Below are 20,166 nucleotides of genomic sequence, written 5' to 3'. Positions count from 1 at the left end.
TCGTCTGCAAACGGGTTTTCTTCGTTATCAACATCGTCTCTGTTACTGTTAACGTGAGCAACATGTTCGCGTACGGCTGGTGTTGGTTGCTGAACCATAAGGGCTTGGAGGGCAGTTGTGATGGAAGCCATCTGGGCTTGTAGCTCAGCAATGGCGTCACGAGTGATTTCTGCTTCAGTACGAACTGGTGCTCGACGAGGTCTTACCATTGTAGTGACAGGAAAAAAAAAAAAAAAAAAAAAAAAAAAAAAAAAAAACGTAGCCTGTATCTGATACCAACCTGGCGCAGCGTATCAACGGTAATTCAGCTCAATCTAGAAATTTAGGTTAAAATTTCTAGAGACCTGACTTCTTGAATCGAAGAGTTGAATCAAATTCGATGCAAGGCTCTTGAATTGATGACAGAATCAAATCAATGCAAGGCTTTAGAGAAAACTCTAGTTTATTATCTCTTAAAACTGAATGAATAAAACTATCTTACAATCCCTTATTTATATTAACCTATCTTTCCTAAAAATCGAACATTTAAAAAAAAGAAATTATAAAAGAAAAGGAAATCTAAAAAAAAAGACCAAAATTAGGAAAGGTATCAAGATGCTGCATCAGATATACACAGGGAGAATAAACTTGTGATCTTGTTGACTTTAAGCAAAGTAAAGTGAATAGAGTGGGTGAAAGAAGAACTTTGGCTAGGGTTTTATGACAAAAATGGATTCCAAATGAGTTTTTATAATTCAGTTTGGAATTTTACTTGACGTCCGGAAACGCGTCAAAAGGAAACTCCGAGGAAGCAACTTGTATTCAAGCAACGTCTAATATGTCATTTACTCGAAAATTAGGCGTCAAAACAACTCTCGAATGTCTAGTTTTAAATCTTTAGAGAAAGTAGAATTACGGACTTAAATCCCATGCTCGTGTTAGTAGAACCTACAACCTGGAATTATACTCAAGTAGTAGTAGAATGACAAATTATTTTTCAGTTCGAAAAAAATGAAAATGCAAATAATAAAAAGTAACTCTTTGAAAAGTGAGTAGTTTTGAAGAAATCAACTCAGTATGGTATAGCTGTAAGACCCAGAAAGCTCATTGTGGTGTTTATACATACTCTATTAACATTTTGCATCAGATGTAGCACGAATACTGATACGGAAATGTTAATACGACGATACTCATGTGGGGATTCGTCAATTTTGAAATAATGGGGATACCTGATATGATAGGATACGCGCACTTATTAAAAATATTTATACTATTTAGTAATCCATTTTAGTGAAAGAATAATTAAATAAAATAAAAAAATCTTATAAATGCTACTCCCTCTGTTCCTAAAAAATAGACTGGTTTGTGAGCAGATTTACACGCAAACAAGCATATTATTTAAAAACCGAGGGAATATATGTAATACTACCAAAAAAATGAATAAATATTATCTAACATCTGGCTCACCCATCAATATTGTGTTCACCAAATATCACCATTTCTAGTTCTAGCTTGTCAAGTGAATGATTTCCTGCTTCAAGTTCTCCCACATTGTCACGTGGATGAAATGCATCTCCACTAATATCTTACATTCTACTTTTTACAATCCTTTCGTTGAAGATCATTGCTAGAAAATTTTAAATTCTCATCATTTTAATCTTATTTCACTACAACAAAACATGGTTTTTTCAATGAAAAATATCGTCACAAATATTTGATTTTATGTCACAAATATATTTTTCTGACGTTTTTTTTTGCTGTCGGGCAGTGCGTTATAACAACAAGTGTTGCAAATAATCCAACCGACGCTAAAAGGGTCACTTATGTCGAAGGTTTTTTCAGTAGTTTTTTGTGTCACAACAAATGTTTCTTCGTCACAAATACTGGTTTTTTCATTTGTACTGAAAAATCCTTTATTTGACATTCGTGTATGTAACAAAAAGTTTGTATTTATAACGGTTGAAGATGTCACAAACGATCCTTATTTTCAACGCATTAATGCGTATAAAATTGGCGCATACGCGGCGGATATACCCGTCGGTAATAAATCTTATGTATAACGGTTGAAGATGTCACAAACGATCCTTATTTTCAACGCATTAATGCATTATAAAATTGGCGCATAAGCTAGGGGTACACCCATCGCTAATATATATTATTTTCAACACGTAATAACATCGTGAATGATAATTTTATCCTACGTATTATTATGTAGGAATAAGAATTATAATTTTGTAGATCCAAACATAATATGGACCACTTTTATAAGAATATATATACACATTTGCAACGCGTTTGTTGATGTTAGAGTGGGAAATAGTTTTCATATTTTTCATAACTACTCGGAAATTGTAATTCATCAAAGTTGGACTACAGAATCTTTTTGAAAAGAAACAAATCATTAATAGAAAAGATCTACATTGTTCATTAAATGACACCACTAATTAAGAAACTTAACATTCTAAACTGAAGAAAAGAAACGATACCACTAAACATAAAGCTAAAAAAAGAAACAGAGATGCGCATCTCAACTGTTGGTCCCTCAACAATCATCTCAAGAGGTGGTTCGACGGTTCTCAGGAGTGCTTTGACTGTTCTCAGGAGTGCTTTGACGGTTTCCCTGCATTTCAAGCAACATTCTTCTTATATCCATTGTGTCAGTTACCAGCCCCTGTATTGTGCGATTTTGATCATCAACTCTTTCTTCAAGTTCCTTATTTCTCTTCTCTGCGTCATCTGCCCTCCTAAGATCTTCGCCTAACTCCGCATTATATTCGATGCTAGACGAGCTAGGTTTTTCATACCCATGACCAAGACCCTTGACATAACCGGATCTTACACCTAGCACTTCCTCACATATTTGAGCATCGGTCAAGGGTGTTGAACCTTCAGGTGTTGGCGCAGCTCGGAGTTCAAGCATTTTACCCTACACAATAATTAACAATAAATAGCAGAACATATGCTAAAACTAAATAATAACTCTCAACAAAAAACTTAAAAGAAAATCACAACGAAAATCCTTGGATTACATAGTTCTCCTCCGCCGTATGACACGTCCAAACATCATTTTTGCAGTGGGTTAACTTGTAGAATTCAATTTGTTCAACAACTTCACCTGTTTCTGGATCACACTGCAGGTTTTTAAAATTAGATACAGTATTAACCATAAACTTGTATAACAGAGACAGCACAATTACCATTTCCTCTCTATAGCGGGCAAAAGGTTGACCCCGTACAATGAATGGTTGTATTCGCTTGTCGACTTTTTTTTACCTTGAGTGCTACTTGTCTGCACTCAAATCCAAAGAAGACGGTTCAATCAGATTGATGCTACATAGGTATCATAAATACGACTACTACTGAAGTCTGAATACCACCAAGATGACTACCACAAATAAATCTTATAAATACAATAAGGATCAAACACCAATATTACCTGAAACTCATCAGAATCAAACCAAGTGCAAAGTTTCTGCCAATCCTCCTGCTTAACCTGATGATGCGGGTTTTCCCGTTCTGTTCCATCTTGTTTGTACTGCAGGTAGTGTTTGTGAAGTGTGCATCTGAACTGTCTGTACTCATTTGCTAGCATTGTGTTGACCGCCTTCTGAATGCGTACTACATGTAGATCAATAGTGAATTTTTCCTAAGTTCACAATCACCAAACAAATTTCTGTTAGCACCAGCAACAAAGAAACTACGCAAAGAGAGTTCTAATTAACAAAGCCGTAGTCTGTGTAAGAAGAACATAACAGTAGGGACACTAAAATGATTCAAAAATAAGTATATGATTACCAATATGAGATCATAAAATTTCTTCAGATCTGATTTTCCAATTGACTTCCATTTGGGGCGAGTCGACCACGGTGCAAACTTTTTGACGATGATTCCTATTTCAGTTTGGAATTCAGTGGCCCAATCCCCAGTTGGAATCTTATTACCTGGTTTGATCGTTATTGTAGGCTTTTCTTTCTTTTTCCTTATGTGATCATTAAGCTTTGCATTAAGAGCATCCCCTCTTCCTCCTTTGTTAATCTTTGGCAGATCTATTTGTCAAGAGATATGGGAGTTAGATAATACTGCGTCTGCCGAAAATCAACATAATAATTCCAAGAAAATAATTTGTAGGTATGTGACTAACTCAATTACCAGTGCGTGACAACTGAGAGGCTGCGTGTGATGTGCGAGGGGGTCCAACTCCACCTGGTGCCATTATCCCTTGATTAAAATTGGTAGTACTCCTGATAATGAAACACAAAAAGTAAATGATCAACAAAAGTAAGGAAAATAAATCAAAAGCATCAAGGTTAACAAGAAAGAACAGTAGACACTCAAAAATCAAATTAATAAAAGAACCAAAAATAACAAAAAAGAAAACCAGAGACTAAAAATTAAAAAAAAATGAAGAAATAAGTTCAAGGAGAAACTTCGATAAATCACCACAAGATTTTTTTTTCTCAAGTTTTCATCACAAAAAATTCTCCCAAATACCAGTTTTGAGTCACTGATCACAAACCCAAAACAGATCTCTGTTTTGGTAGGAGAGATTAGGGATACCGATAGTTAGTATGAGAGATTAGAGATACTGATTTGCACTTACAATAATTAAGATGAAGAGAAATAATTGAAGATCAAAATCAAAGGTCAAGATGGTTACCTCTTTCAAGTTCGGATTTAGGGTTTTGTACTTGAGTTTTTTTATCACAAAAAAGAGGTTCTGTTTCAGTATAAAAGGGAAACGTGATCAGTTATCCGAAGTTTATGACCACAATCTACACTAAATAAAAATTTTGGCGGACTTTTTGAAATATCATGAAAATTTTGGCGCAGTATCATTTTCTTTGGCGGACTTGTAAAAGACTTTTTCCACAATTAAAAAGTTTTTATGCCCAATATTTAGGAAGTAAAAATAAAATCATTAAACACAGTCTACATATATTCCCAGTATATACAATCTAAATATAGCTAAATATTTAGTGCACATCTAACAAAATGCAGTAGGAGGGCGCATCTTTGACTTAAAAAATTCATCTCATCTTTACTAATTAGCACTTTTGGGGAAAACAAAAATCAACATAATAATTTTCAGAATATGAAAACAAGTACCTGACCTTTTAGACATCTTGGGCCTTGGGTGGGGGAATCCAACAATCAACCGAAACAGCATTAGATACAGTAATGAGACGTGGCCCATACTTTCCTTCGAGCTCCATCACATAAGCAATCAGTGCCATTACCTGTTTGTGTAGATAAACCATCAAAATTCCATATCTCTAGCAATTATTTTAACTGTTTAAACAAAGGTTTTCTAGCAGATTAAGTTCCAAAAAGATTGAACAAAAACCACGATGTACTGCATGCAGTACATGACCTAAATGAAAATAACGTCGACATCAACAACTAGGTTGCTCGCCAAGAAAAATCAACCAGATTAATCTTCTCACTAGCATTCCACCCCTCCCACAGCTGCTGCAATTACACTACCTTGTTCTGCACCCCTCTAAAACCAAAATAAATTTTTAGAAAATAAATAAACAATGGCCAATGGACAAAATGAAGCAAAAAACTGTATGAATCAAACATTTCTCTACCTTGTCAGTAGAGATTCCAGAGAATAAAGCATTTGCATCAGTAAGAAGCACTGCATCAACTCTTCGAGCAGACATCCTTTGACAAGCATCAGATATAGTCATTCCTCCAGGTATAGTTAACGATTTCAATAAGCTCAACTTCTTCACCGTTTTTAGTCCACCACCAGACCTTATTCATCAAAACACAGTAAGTTAACAAGTTTTAGGGATTGAATAAACAAACTTACGATTGATGAGGGTTTTGTAGAGTTTCCATTGATGCTGTTGTCATTGCTGCTTCCGTTGTCAGTCAAAACATATTTTTTCAATGTAAATGGACCAGGACAACCGCGTTTGAACCTCTGTATTCTCATGTTTAAAATAGATGGCTGATATCCGTCTACATCATTCAACAGAATAAGAAGGTCGGCACTCAGTCTAGATAATGATACAGAACTAAATCTACCAAACACATCGGTCATAAAAATCCTAGAAAAAAGTCAAGAACAAGAGTATCACCTTGTATCTCTGCCAGTAGAGGGTCATTCTGGTTCATTGTTGTTGAAGATGAGGCTAAGAACGCTTTACTTGATCCTTTTACTTCAACATCTGCTTTGATTTTAATTTCAATTCCAAACAAAATCTTTGAATTACTCCCAAGCTGGTAAAACACATCTTTCAGTTACAACTTCATCTCCAGCATTAAGAAACTCTTAAGTTGTTCAGATGCTAATTCAGCATTCCCATCTCCAACAACAACATCTTTAAGCAATGGAAATGACCAATTTATAAATTCAAATTTCAACGCATCACATACCACACTGCTACATGTATAACATCAGGAGATTATCATAGATGCAAATTTTGATTGAATACAAATAAAAGAAAAATCCCAACCTGCAAATTTTGATATTGAATACAAATTTTAATTGACTAAAATTTGATTGAAATTCAAATTGACTGCTTCAAACTATCTCTATGAGAACCACAACTAATGCTGCAATTTATATACCTTGTTAGAGATGTTGGCATTACTTACATTGTCACCAAGCATTAACACGTCCAAACTGTTAAAGTCAAATGGTCCCCGTGGAATCTAATTCGTTCCGCTTTCGAGAAGTAGGCCATCCATGGTTTTCCTTCTTCAGCCTCACATATCCAGGAGAAAGTTTTGTAGGTAGTTGTGGCGAGGTGTTTGGATAAGCTGCTGCGGATCTGAGAACAAATTTGAAGAACCTGCAAGATTATGGACTGCAAATTAGTATAACAGATGACATTGGAGAATAACAGCAAAGAATTCAAAATATGCGTCTAAAAATCAAAATCAATTGATTTTAACAGATGGAATGCATCCCAAAAGGCACTTGGATCTCTGTCAAGCCAATGGTCTGATGCATTTGTGCAAAAGCCTTATTCGATTAGATGGCCCTTAGGAACAGCAAGCTATCTTTGACGTAAAAAACCTTACACAAAAATAAAAATTATGCATTAATTTACCAATATCAGAAAATGTTGAGATCTTGTGATGGGCACACAAAGCAAAAAACTGTCTCACTAATTATGCCAATTGATGAAGGGTCTACGATACTAAAAGAAGCTTTAGCTAGGCCTCTACCAGCTTCACTATCAAGTTCATTCAACATCCATTCTAGGGCAGGGTTGAACTATAGGGCTGTGAATTATTCAAATCCAGTTCACCAACCCAACCACTGTAATTTTGTGTCGAGCTATAGGGAATTCAATGGGTCATATCCAGTTCAGCAAAGAAAAATTGGACGCATGGTGTTAGGTTTTCAAATGTAGGCAAAGCAGATATTGGCATCTGAAGAATGAAAAAAAAGGAACTCATCCTGTTGAATTCTGCGATGGTGGCCAATGTGCACATATGCAACACAAAGCAGAAAACAATAAGGCATGCCAGAAGGCAGGGGATAATCCATGCAGTCTGCCGCCGCTCATTGTACACATAATTTTCCTTAAAGTGGAGCTGCATGAGGTACGGTCAAGTTTATTTAATAAATCCCAGTTTTCTTAATACAAAGATAAGGAACATGATAAGAAAACACAATGAAATAGTTTAAAGAATGAAATCAAGATTACCTCATAAAAGGTACCACCAATTGGAAAGCACCCGCAACAACCATAACATTTGTGAGTTTCGTGTAAGTTTCCAACTTAGCCATCACCCTTCTTGCTTGAATGACCAAAAGTTGCAACCCTAAAATGAAATAAGAATTCAGTACTCAAAGAATCATAATTCTTACAACAATAAACTACATGAATGAAAGCAACTCTTATGATTGCTTTGAAGTAATAACATATCTTGGATAGACATGCCCCTGATTGAGCTCAGAGTGACTGCAGGTAATACATCACTCTCTATAAACTCTCAAAAGAAATAATCCAATCTAAACCACTTGTGTCCCTTTAGGCAGTAGAGGTCCACTAAGATGCAGTCACATACTAATTTTGTGGTTGTATCTTGTGACGTTTAAACAGCTCAACTTTCATTAACCATTAAACTGAAATGATTTGTTAACTTAAAATTTCCCACATAAGCAAATTTTTGCAGAGAAGAGCCTCAATATGCAACAACATACTCACAATAAAACGAAATGCTCACATACTCACAATACGAAGCCTACATTGTTTTATCTCAGTTCATTCTCTTTGGTGCATTTAACCGTACAATTTATCACAAAAATAGGAGTTCATAAAAAATTGAGCCTGGTAGAATCACAGTCTCGACAAACTTCTTAAGCTAATGGATTGTTCAAAATTATCAAACATGGATGATGGATCAATAAAAGAAATTCTACTGGAACCATTAGCAATATTACCTTCGATAGTTAACTGCACCCCAACCTGGAACATATCAAAATTTAATCAATTTGAATACAAATAAAAGCAAAACCCAGCTACATAACACCTTCAATTCAATCTAAATAAAGTAAAATAATGATAATTCAAAAACCCTGTATTACTTACTTATCGAAGAGAAACTGAGAGACACCTTGAAAAGGGGAAATTAGACGATTGATAAAAATATAAAAACCAAAAAATAAAAACCATCAGAAAAAATAGATTTCAGATCAACAACTACACAAAGACATAGTCTTTGATGACAGTCGTGAATGGTGAATCCAATTTCATCACTTGAATATGAACAAGCAAAACTAAATAGCTACAAAATAATAGTTGTAAAGTATCTCTAACCTCAAAAAATACTATTGCAAATCAAACAGTCAATAGTTTAGGATCTAATATGAGCTTTAGAAAACACACATCAAAACCTCACTATAAAAACCCAAAAAAATCTCATTATACGAATTGAGATTGAAAGTGTTCAGAACTAAGCCAGAATGAGTGTACAGTTGAGTTCATCATCTATTCTCATATGATTAATCTGACATTTTTCATCACCACGCCTCAGTCTCAACTGATGCAAAATATTCTAAGAAAAATAATAAGATAAACCCATAAAACTCAAAAAGGAACACCATCAGAAAAAATAGATTTGGAATCACAGGGACAAAGTCTCTGATGATGTTTGAAATCTATCTTCATCATCTGGAACTTGAAACAGCAAGTAAAGAATCTTTGGTTGATTAGAGCAGCGGAGCGTTGGTGATGCATCTCTCACTTTCTCTATTTCCAGATCTATCAGATTTCCTTTTTTTTCTTCTCTGGACTAGACATGACAGCACCGAGCATATGGAAGTGGAGAAGCTGCCACGTATACCAGTGAGGATAGGTGTCGTCAATAACAAGAAGGATTATTTTTAATCTCTTCTTAGTTTCTAGACATGGTACACGTAGCAATATAGTGTCTTTGGTTTTGTGACTTGCCGGCGGAAAATACATTTGCTGGGTTAAGAAGCAACCATAGTGGGCGAGTATAACCCAATTTCTGGTAAAAAAACTAGACACAGTGGGACGGACTATCGACTAAAATCCAGACCATAACCAAATTCCAGACTATATTTGATTTGGGACCAAAACTAAACCCAAATATAGTCGAGCGGTGGTATAGTGTTCGCCCCACCACCAGACGGGTATATAATCTACGCCCCACAACAGGCGAACGTATAGTCCACGCTCCACCAAATTTAGTCTTCTACCTGTAGCGTCACGTTACGGACTAAATCCAAATTTTGCTATTTTTTTCCCTTTTTGGTCTTTGGTTATACTCGCATCAAATTATATTTGCTCTAAGGTCATACAAGTACTTAACGTGTACCTTTTGCTAGTTAGATATATGAACAAACATCATTCTCCACTATGAAAAACAAGGCAAAATGAACAAATCTGATATTTAACTAATAAAATAAATAATAAAAAATAAACTATATATATTTAATTATAATATATAATTATAATAATCAGTTTGTGTCCATAATTTGTGTATATCATTCATGTATGTTTTATCCTCCGTGTCCATCAAAGATATACCCCACTCAACGATATCTGTGTCCGTCCGCCAGCCCATGTGTCGATAATTTGTGTATACCATTATTTGCTTATAGACCACACTCAACGATATTTGTGTCCGTCCATCCGTCCATGTGCCAATAATTTGCGTATACCATTCATGTATGTGCTATCCTCCGTGTCCATCAAATCCAGACCCCATTAAACGATATCTGTCACTAAATGAGGATACCATTCATGTATGTGCTATCCTCCGTGTTCATCAAATTCAATTGATTTTTCTTTAAGAATTTATATATTGCTTTCAAAATTATTTCTATTAAGTACCAAATTTTGATTTTAATCATTCAATTTGATGCAATCGCAACATATCAAAGAAATTGAGTTTCTGAATATTCTAAAGAATATAAGGATACAAAGTAGACGACCAATGTAAATATCAGTAATACCAGAAAAGGAACGAGTATTCAACAAACCAGCCACAAAAATATTCATATAGGGGAAAGAAATATTTCAAGAGTCTTGAATTTTCATCCAAACCTGTGCAGTCACAGGGCAAAAACAAATAGATTATCCAACGTCTCATCCTGTAAATGACATAAAGGGCATTCTGGGTTTATATATGAATAAACCAATGAAGAAAAAAGAAAAAACAAATATATTCAGTTCTTTAATATTGGATAAATAGTATTACAAAAAAACTATTTGGAAGCCTAACAAGCTAAGCTCTAAAAAACGTACTATTATGTTAGTTGAACAGGTTGTCGTGCCAGCCTACCAGCGAGCCTCATGAGGAATCAGCCAAGGAAACCGAAGCGGATAGGGGCTGATTATGTCAGACTCGAACATGGGACCTCCTCAAGCACATGAAACCTTTGTGCTACCCGTTTTCTTATTAACACCGTGATCTTTTAATATCGTGATTAATATTGTGATTTTTTTATATCATGATTAATATCGTGATTTTTTATTATTCATTTACATTTATTAATATCGTGATTTTTTATGAACACTTGCATGTCATAGACCGCCTAGCCTGGCCTAAATTAATTTATTGGGCAATCTCGGGCTTTGCAATTAATTATGATGCCCGACCTGATACCCGACCCGGTGCCCTGCCTGAAAGCTTTTTGTATGCCATTAATCATTTAATATCCTCTTGGAAAGACTAAAATGTACTCCATGTACTAACCCTCAAAATCAATTTTCTTTTTCTACTTCATCATGTTCGATCGATTTTATTTTTAATTTACTGCAATTAAAGTATCAAATTTTGATTACAATAATTCACTTTGATGCAACCACGCGAGGATTGAGTTTTCAATATCTTCAACTTTTATTCGAATTCGTTCAAGTTTGATGTCATTTTTTAAATCCTACGATTTCACCTTAGAAATCATATGATTCACTACATAATTATATTGATTTGTCCAGTTCAATTTCTTCGTCTATCCCCCACTATGAAAGTGGTCATCTTATATGGTGATTAAAAACCATTCCATGACCAATCAAATTTTGTTTTCTATTTCATCAAATTCGATCGATTTTTCTCTAAAAAAAATCTATTTTCTTTCAAATTATTGTTATTACGTATCAAATTTTTATTTTAGTCATTCAATTGATCGGTGAATATTAAAAATTTACAAGAAAAAAACCTTCGAGAAGAAGGCTAATAGAGTTAATGGGAACAAAATTACAACCCAAACAACATAGCCACTCATATTTATTAATGAAATTTTTATTGAATCTAAAGTGGAAAAAAAAAACAACTCCACCCCCAAGAATTTATAGGAACGTTGTTATGAAAATTTACATAGGACGCAACACGAGAAAATGCTGAAAAATATATTAACATCCTGGTTGATTAGAACTTCTCCATATCTGAAAATATTTTCTTTCCTCAACTAGTCATTTATGTTTCTATTTTAGGATCTCCATAAGTTTAGATTTGTATCTTATCTAGATTATGAAGATCCTATATGAAAATATTATTCCCGACCTGGCACTAGAAAAACACGAAATAGGATTTATCCAAAAAATGGGAGGGAAATTTTTCGCTAAAACAGAATTAGAATTATGTTTTGGAAGTAAAAAATTTCGCCTAAATATAGTTATTAAAATATCCCACCAAAAACAAGGTAAAAAGAAAAGAAATCGTGTCACAATACCACCGGTAAATAATTCCATCTTCTATCTCATGTTATCAACACGTGTCCGATAAGTACGATGAGTTCTTATCTCAAACGATTCTCTTCCATTCTCTTTCTCGAAAGATAAACTTCTTCTCAAACGATTCTCTTCCAAAGATAAACTTCTTCTAAAATTCTATAGCAAGGATTCAACATTTTAGTGTCGTTTCTCCGCTGCAAGACCGCTATAACATTCTTTTTCTACTGCGCGAGCAGCCGAGCACCATCACCATGGCACCACCTAAATCATTCAATTCTATAAATCTGTAAGAAATACACTCTGTATTTTTTTTAAAAAAAATTGTACTTAATTTTGTTGTAAGATGTGAGTTTTATTTCGGTTCAGCGTTTAGTCAGTTAACGTGTTCTAATTTGGTGTTTAATTGAATACTTTTAGGGGTTTGCTTCAGTTAGGGTTTTAGGATTGCATTGAAAAGATTCATATGTATTAGCTCGGTCACAGATCCAAATTGCCTCTAGACTAATTTTAAAATCAAAAAGAGGGGGAAGACTAATTTCTATAGGCAGGAAGTGGAGGTTGATTTTCTCAATGATTATAACTTAGTCTAGTCTGAGCACAACAAGTTCTAGCTTCATTGTCAAAATAATGATAAACAAATGTTTGATGAAATGCTTAAATGATAGGTTTGTCTGTCAGTTCTGCTTGACAACAGTTTTGACCCTCTTAGAAATAATACTATCTTAAGGTCAGTTCTTCGATTGCGGTGATACTCTTTGTAGGGATTTTTGCTGTATTTTTTTTTACTTGGAGCCACTGTATTTTCTTCCGAACAAGAGTAGAACAATTAGGGAGTTTTTAAGGAAGATTAGAGATCTCTTTACTTGGAGATGATGATCTTCTAGTTTTGTTGGGAAATTTGGGAATGTATTTCGTTAATTATACTTACTAGTACTTGATTAGGATATAAGCTTCTGCCTTTTGTTGTTATATATACTGAAAGATCATTGTGTAACTTGGTACTTGATTCTTAATCAATTAAAGTCATACGCAGCCGAACACATAATTAAGATCGACGGTTCAAAGAAATAGTTTATTTTCTGTATTTTGACTTGATTTTATGAATTTAGCGCACGTGTATGTACTTGAAATATTACAATGTTATTACATTAGGTGGATAAGGATATCAATGTGACTATGTTTTGCAGTGTCATGTGCTACGCTAAAGCACAATCTTCCTGGGAGTTTCGCTATGTTAGTGTTTAATTACTCCTGTCTCCAGCAGCTTATATGTTTCTAGACTCCTGTTTCCAGCAATGGGCTTTTCACACTTGATGTTGCGTTTTTAGTCTATTATTTTGCAAATCTTTGTGCTATAGATACAGAGAATTTGTAAAACATGGAACTAGGAGTTGAAACGCAATGTAAAGATTTAATATTTGGGAAAAATCACTGATTCGTAGGTCATTTCTTTTTTGTTCATCTTATCATCAATTTAACCACAGATGGAACAGACATTCTAACAAGATTATGCCTCCATTTTGTTTCATTTTGTTCTTTTTGTTTCCTTGTTAAGGTGATAGGGGACTAAATATTATTTTTTTGGAGATTGTAATTATTTGTGTTTCCAAGTGATCTCTCTTACTGTTTGTTATCTTCAAGTCGTACTTGTATTGTTACGTAAATTTTAGTGGAGCAGGCTAACCATATTTTTTTCCTAGTTTCAGGTGAATCTAGCGTAGTTGAAGACGAAGTTAGAAAAGGAGAATATCACGTTTGGCTCGAGTAAGTTTTTCCAGGCTAATCTGTTTGAGACAAATATATAACTAGAAAATGTTGTCTCTTTCTATTTTTTCCGCGTGTGCAACTTCCTGAAGCAATGTTGCAGATGCTATGTTCTTATATATAATTGTACTATATTTTCTGAATCAATTTATTTTCTACCAAATCTTGAGACAATTGTTGTTAATAGGATCTAGTATTCTTAGTTGGGATGAATGTAAAGGTTATTTGTGTTTCTGTAGACAGAAAACTAGTGGTTGCAATACTAATTTTAAAATCAGTTTGTGTTTCTGGAAGGAAAATGAGAACCTTGAAAACTGTCCCAAGTGCAATGAGCCGAGGTATAAAGTCGTCGAGGGAAAAGGAAAGAAGATACCTCAGAAAGTACTGCGTTATTTTTCACTCAAGCCAAGGCTGCAGAGATTGTTCATGTCAAGGATGATCGCTAAAGATATGAAATATTGGAAAAAAATACAGAAAGCGGAGAAAAATGTGTTTAGGCATCCAGCAGATTCTAAAATTTGGCAAGATCTCGATGAGAAACATGATTGGTTTGCCAAAGATCCACGTAATGTCCGTCTTGGCATTGCAAGCGATGGGTTTATTCCATCTAATGACCTCAATGGAAAACCACACAGTTTTTGGCCTGTAATTGTTATTCCGCATAATTTTCCACCTTGGAGATGCATGAAAGAGCCCTTCATATTTTTGACTCTACTAATACCAGGACCTAACAGTCCCGGAAATGATATCGACGTTTATCTGAGGCCGCTGATAGATGAATTAAAAGAGTTATGGGAAATTGATGTGCAGACTTTTGATGCAGATTCAAAGGAAGTATTTCAGCTTCATGCTGCGTTGTTATGGACGATCAATGATTTTCCTTCATATGGAAACTTATCTGGATGGAGTACTCATGGGTATCTAGCTTGTGTTGTTTGTAATAAAGATACACGTTCGATGTGGTTGAAGAGTGGACGAAAGATATGTTACATGGGTCATCGACGTTTTTTGCCTCAAACTCATGCTTGGAGATACAGGGGCAAACATTTATTTGATGGGAAAGCCGAAAAAAAATCGAAGCCAAAGGAGTTGTCTGGAGATTATGTGTTTCTACAGCTAGAAGTCGTCGAGCAGCAAGATTTTGGGAAGGCACCGAACACCAAAAAGAGGAAACGGTATGATTTTGAGTTAAATTGGACAAAAAAGAGTATTTTTTTCGAATTACCATATTGGAAGATTAATAAATTGCGGCACAACATTGATGTTATGCATGTGGAGAAAAATATTTGTGATAATGTTGTAGGAACGCTGATGGACGTAGAGAAGAAAACTAAAGACACCATAAGATCTAGAGCAGACCTAGAAAGATTGGGTTTGAAGAAGGAGCTGCATCTAACTAAGAGAGGTAACAAGTTAATTAAGCCACCTGCATATTATACTTTATCGGTTCCAGAGAGAAAAATGTTATGCGAGTGGTTGAAGTCAGTGAAGTTTCCTGACGGCTATGCCTCAAACATTGCTCGGTGTGTAAAGGAAAAAGATGGTAAGATATTTGGAATGAAGAGCCATGACTGTAATGTATTTCTACAGCAGATTATTCCTATTGCATTGCGTGGTTTTTTGCCGAAAAATATATCCAGTGCGTTAGTTGAGCTTGGTGTTTTCTTTAAGGAATTGTGTTCGAAAACATTAAGACTAGAAGTACCAGAGAAAATGGAAAAGGATGTTGCCGTAATACTATGCAAGTTGGAGCAAATTTTTCCACCAGCATTTTTTGATATTATGGTTCACTTGATAGTTCACTTACCACATGAAGTTATTCTTGGTGGACCTGTGCAATATCGTTGGATGTACCCAATTGAAAGGTAATTAGTATCACAATTACTCTCATTTTTTGAAGTTATACTACTTTGCTCAAGTATCCGTATCAGATGATGTACATGTTTCGTATTTGGGCCTTGTACAACTGGTAGGCAGGCTACCAATATAATCGTCTTTCCCTCGCTTATAGACTTGAGTCAGGGGCGGAGCTACATTAAGGCTAGGGCTAGCTTAAACCATCCAAAACAAGACAGAAAGTCGGGGCTATAATATGCGTGTGAATTTTACACTTAAGACAGGGCTAGAAATGTCTAATCCATGTGTGAGTAGCTGACGTTCCAATTTGGTCGCAGTTGAAGTCCTCTTAATAAACCTTTGATTTAGTTATGCAAACTCCATTAAGGCGAGCACGTTATTTTTTTCTTAGGGGGTACGTGTTCGTGCGGTACCTTTGAGTATTTAATTCATGTTTCTTAGGGGGTACATCTAATCTTTCAGTTTAAATGCTTTATTTAATTCATGTTTCTTAGGGGGTACGTCTAATTCATGCTTTAAATACTTAACCTTTGATTTAGTTATGCCAATCTTTCAGTTTAAATGCTTTATTGATATTTGCTTTTACATGATCTTCAAAAAAAAAAAAAAGTTAAGCTATCTCCCTCTGTCATTTGGCAAATGATTAATTGCAGTGTATTATTAATATCCATCCAACCAAATAGTTAAGTATTTAAAGGCATTCGTCGACACTGTAAGAATACACAGTCAGGTAGCTGACTGTGTTCTTATCCTCAAATAAGGCCCTGCCACTTGTTGGTGGGGACAGGTCAGTTCCAGTTAAATGTCTGTTACATATGACCTCATTTGAAGATAAGAACACAGTCATTCTAACAGATATTACAAGGAAGCTGGGTAGCACAGATATGGACGCGCACAACTAACTTTGAACTTATTGAATCTGTATATTATATTGTCCTTCACTGAATCAATGTATGATCTTGAAATAGGTATTTACGCACACTAAAGCAGTATGTACGAAACAAGGCACGCCATGAAGGTTCCATTGCCGAGGCATACATTAACAATGAATGTCTTACTTTTTGCTCTATGCATCTACATGGAATTGAAACACGTTTTAACCGGGAAGATCGAAATCACGATGGTGGCTCTGGACAACCAGTTAAGGGGCTGAGTGTTTTCTCAAATGATGCTCGACCGCTTGGAGCTGCTAAAAACGTAATATTGGACGTGAAAGATATCAACAAAGCTAGATTTTGTGTTCTGAACAATACTAGAGAGCTATTACCGTACATTGAGTAAGTGAATATAATTTGGAATGAAGTTATTCGTAATTGTTATGCGTAACTAAAAGAATGACATTTTTATATATTATGTATATGCAGAGAGCATATGGAAGAACTAGAAAAGCAAGACCCTCGTAATGTGGATACGAGACATGAAAGATTTTTTGCTAAATGGTTTGAAGAACGGGTAAGTACCAAATCAGATTATTTTATATTTTTAGGCGTTGTTGTTGCTGCTATCATACTTCGAAACCATTATCAGTAGAGGACGTATTATACTGTGTCTAAGTAGTTGATACTCTTTTTTGTCTCTATTATACTGTGTATATATAAATGAAACGGGTAATTTTGAATTGTTAGTGATAATGAAGAAAATGAGATACGTGTTAGCCAAGATATAACACATAATATTAAAATACGAAGATGACAGCAAGCACCTAGATGTGATGCCAATTTTTATATTTTATATTATTAACTGCCAATTTTTTCATTTGATGTTTCTTTTAAGATTTCCTCCTAAATTATTATTAAACATTGAGTGTCTCTTATATACCCTGAAAACATGTCATCCATCTATTTGTTGTTTGTCCACTTTATTGATTGGTTGCATACCAAAGTGTTTTACTTCTCACTTGTCTATTGAGTATTGAAGTAATGAATAGATATAGCATGTCACTATTGCTCCATTTCAGCAGGCATAATAATGTATTATAACAACTTTATTGAACATGATCATTCATCTGTCTCTGACTTACAAACTCAAATCTGCTACTTAATACTGTAATGTTGCATGCTTTTGTCCCTTAGATAAAAAGTCAATTACTTTCTGGTCAAGATAATATCGATGTACACGATCTGTCCCTTTCAACTGATATTCTTTTGGGTATCCTTAAAGATGTTGCATTCATCTTTCTTTATGTTATTTGGTTCTTACGATTGCTCGGACTTTGTGAAATCTATCATTGGGTAACATTTTATCATTTTTATAGTGAATTGTTTGCGAGAAGAGAATTATCCTAATGTTTCAGATGAAATATATTCACTAGCAGTTGGCCCTGATCCACGTGTAGTGCGATATAGTGGGTGTATCACTAATGCAATTCGATTTCATACAAGGGACCGGGAAGTTAATTTGAGAACACAAAATAGTGGTGTTGTAGTAAAGGGGGAGCACCAGTCTAATTTTGCTGATTTTTATGGTGTGTTAACAGATGTCTTAGAGCTAAGTTACCTATGTAGAAAGAAAGTTTATCTTTTCAGATGTGATTGGTGGGACACCGATAAGAGAAGGAAAAATATTGTTGCAGATAGCCATTTCACTGGTTTTAACTTCTCTCAGACGTGGTACAAAGACGATCCTTTTGTGCTTGCTGACCAAGTGCAACAAGTTTTCTACCTTAAAGACCTTAAACTGCGTGGAAAATGGCATGTTGTTCAACATGTAATTCCTCGAAATGTCTATGATGTCTCAGAGAAAGAGGTTGGGCCATAACCAAATAATGACGAGGCATATCAGCAAGATGAACACTTCATAACAGAAAACATCGTCCAAGATAATTCTGGAACACTAGTGGAAAACAGAAGTTCCGCGACCGTCAGAACAAGTCATATATATACGTATTATACGACTACTTCCAACCGTCTCTGTTGGGGTCTCTGATAAAGCGTCGTTGTCTCATACGACCTTAAGCCGTGGGTCTCAAAATAACGACGTATTTTAATGGTAACGAGGTACAGACCCTTAACCGTGGGTCTCAGATTTAAATTATAATATAAAAAAAATATAGATTCAGATTTGCTGAAATGGCTAAATCTGAAAAATCTGACTGCATCAAAGTCAAGTCAGGTCAAATTGAACTCAAGTCAAAGTCAAATCAAATGGAAGTCAAAGTCACAGCAAAGTCAAGTCGAAGTCAAACTGAAATTCAAATTTAACTCAAATTTAAACTCCAATTGAGAATTCAACTTCCATTCTTTCATTCATTGGGTTTAAATTACACATAAGAATGAAATTCTTAGTTCAGAACAACACATGTCCAAGCTAGCTAGTAAGTTCTAACGACATGCTCAACTAATAGACGACGTTCCGACAATGTGTGATAGGCAAGAATCGAAATTTTAAAGCTGCAGAGCTAATTCCAAACCAAAAGAAACATATAAAACATGCCTTGAGAATACCATGCCTCTCACTATGGTGTAAGCTCCAAAGTAACCAGGATATCAATAGAACCTACATATCAAAACACAAGAGTGAAAACATAAATGGAGAAAGCTGGGAATGGAAAAGAAAAGGACTATAAGGGAATTACTTTTGTGGAATGCTTTTGGTATGCAAATACTAATATCAAAGGGGAATAATGTTCAAGCTCGTATCAACAGGCAACAGGTCAATTGGAAGTCTTTCAAGCATACTTTCCTTTTCCAATTCGCACTGTAACCAATTGGAACTTTAAGTGTGCTAAGAGTTTTACAGATGACTTCCCTTTCTGCTTTAGACAAAGAATAAGGTGCATGAGGCATCTCTACTTTTCCATTCTAAGGCTGCCTTATCTGTTTGGTATTCCTTTGGTTAAAAAATACAGTGATGTAAACAGAAATAGAATGTCACAATGACATCAAAAGCTAAGCGTAATATTATCAAGAAAGGTTGCATCGAAATACATTTTCCAAGAAAACATTTCATAATGAAGTTCAGAATTTAAGTATGAACACTAAAGTAACCATTGCAAGACAAACACACAACGAAACTCATGTAAGTAATTATCAATCGAAAAAATGCACACACTCGGGTACCTCTAAGGACTAAAGATTCGCATTCTAACAGAATTATGAACTCACAAAACTTAATATAATAAAATATGCTTCATAGAATACACCAAACTTGTGCTATTTAGAGCACCAGGTGGGTTGAATAAGGCTACATTGACTAACAAGATGATCAAGTCTAAGTAAGCACCAATAAGGCTCTAGCTAGGTAAAGATGAAGAGGGTCTTTTAGGGACAGAACTTACTGTTTATCATTGAGATTTCTGCTGCTTATGTAGTCTCTCCACAATGTCCGAGTGTCTTCTCCTATTATGAATGCAGATAAAGGTATTATGTGTCCAGCACTTGTTTATAAATGACAATCT

General features: G+C 34.9%; 1 protein-coding gene across 13 annotated transcripts; it reads right to left on the bottom strand.

Moving 5' to 3' along the window:
- Positions 1 to 2,364: 2,364 nt before the first annotated feature.
- Positions 2,365 to 9,227, bottom strand: LOC113318652. Of its 13 annotated transcripts, none has more exons than XR_003344743.1 (13): positions 8,390 to 9,225; positions 7,650 to 7,767; positions 6,589 to 7,536; positions 6,069 to 6,446; positions 5,571 to 5,949; positions 5,407 to 5,479; positions 5,091 to 5,216; positions 4,129 to 4,220; positions 3,775 to 4,025; positions 3,416 to 3,625; positions 3,177 to 3,268; positions 3,009 to 3,110; positions 2,365 to 2,905 (listed from the first exon to the last, which is right to left on the bottom strand). XR_003344743.1 is itself a non-coding variant. In XM_026566847.1 (13 exons), exons 8-13 carry the CDS (start codon positions 5,171 to 5,173, stop codon positions 2,851 to 2,853), a joined length of 783 nt encoding a protein of 260 aa, XP_026422632.1. In that variant the 5' UTR covers positions 5,174 to 5,216; positions 5,407 to 5,479; positions 5,571 to 5,646; positions 5,798 to 5,949; positions 6,069 to 6,446; positions 6,589 to 7,536; positions 7,650 to 7,767; positions 8,390 to 9,227; the 3' UTR covers positions 2,365 to 2,850. The 13 variants fall into 13 exon arrangements, 12 of the variants coding, with proteins under 12 accessions (XP_026422632.1, XP_026422631.1, XP_026422633.1 ...); XM_026566847.1 differs by lacking the exon at positions 3,009 to 3,110 and having other exon boundaries at positions 5,571 to 5,646; positions 5,798 to 5,949; positions 8,390 to 9,227; XM_026566846.1 differs by lacking the exon at positions 3,009 to 3,110 and having other exon boundaries at positions 8,390 to 8,414; positions 8,538 to 9,227.
- Between the last annotated feature and the right edge of the window lie 10,939 nt (positions 9,228 to 20,166).

This window comes from Papaver somniferum, chromosome 10, assembly GCF_003573695.1.
Source record: "Papaver somniferum cultivar HN1 chromosome 10, ASM357369v1, whole genome shotgun sequence".
NCBI classification, from domain to species: domain Eukaryota; kingdom Viridiplantae; phylum Streptophyta; class Magnoliopsida; order Ranunculales; family Papaveraceae; genus Papaver; species Papaver somniferum.
The sequence above is the reverse complement of the archived record's forward strand: the minus strand, read 5'-3'. Positions and strand labels throughout refer to the sequence as shown.

Excerpts from the sequence above, each read along its gene's own strand:
- LOC113318652 (XM_026566848.1), bottom strand. The coding sequence starts at position 5,173 with ATGGGCCACGTCTCATTACTGTATCTAATGCTGTTTCGGTTGATTGTT. Across the intron at positions 4,026-4,128 it reads CTCTCAGTTGTCACGCACTG|ATCTGCCAAAGATTAACAAA; the intron begins GTAATTGAGTTA and ends CTTGACAAATAG. Across the intron at positions 2,906-3,176 it reads CCCGCTATAGAGAGGAAATG|GGTAAAATGCTTGAACTCCG; the intron begins GTAATTGTGCTG and ends ATTATTGTGTAG.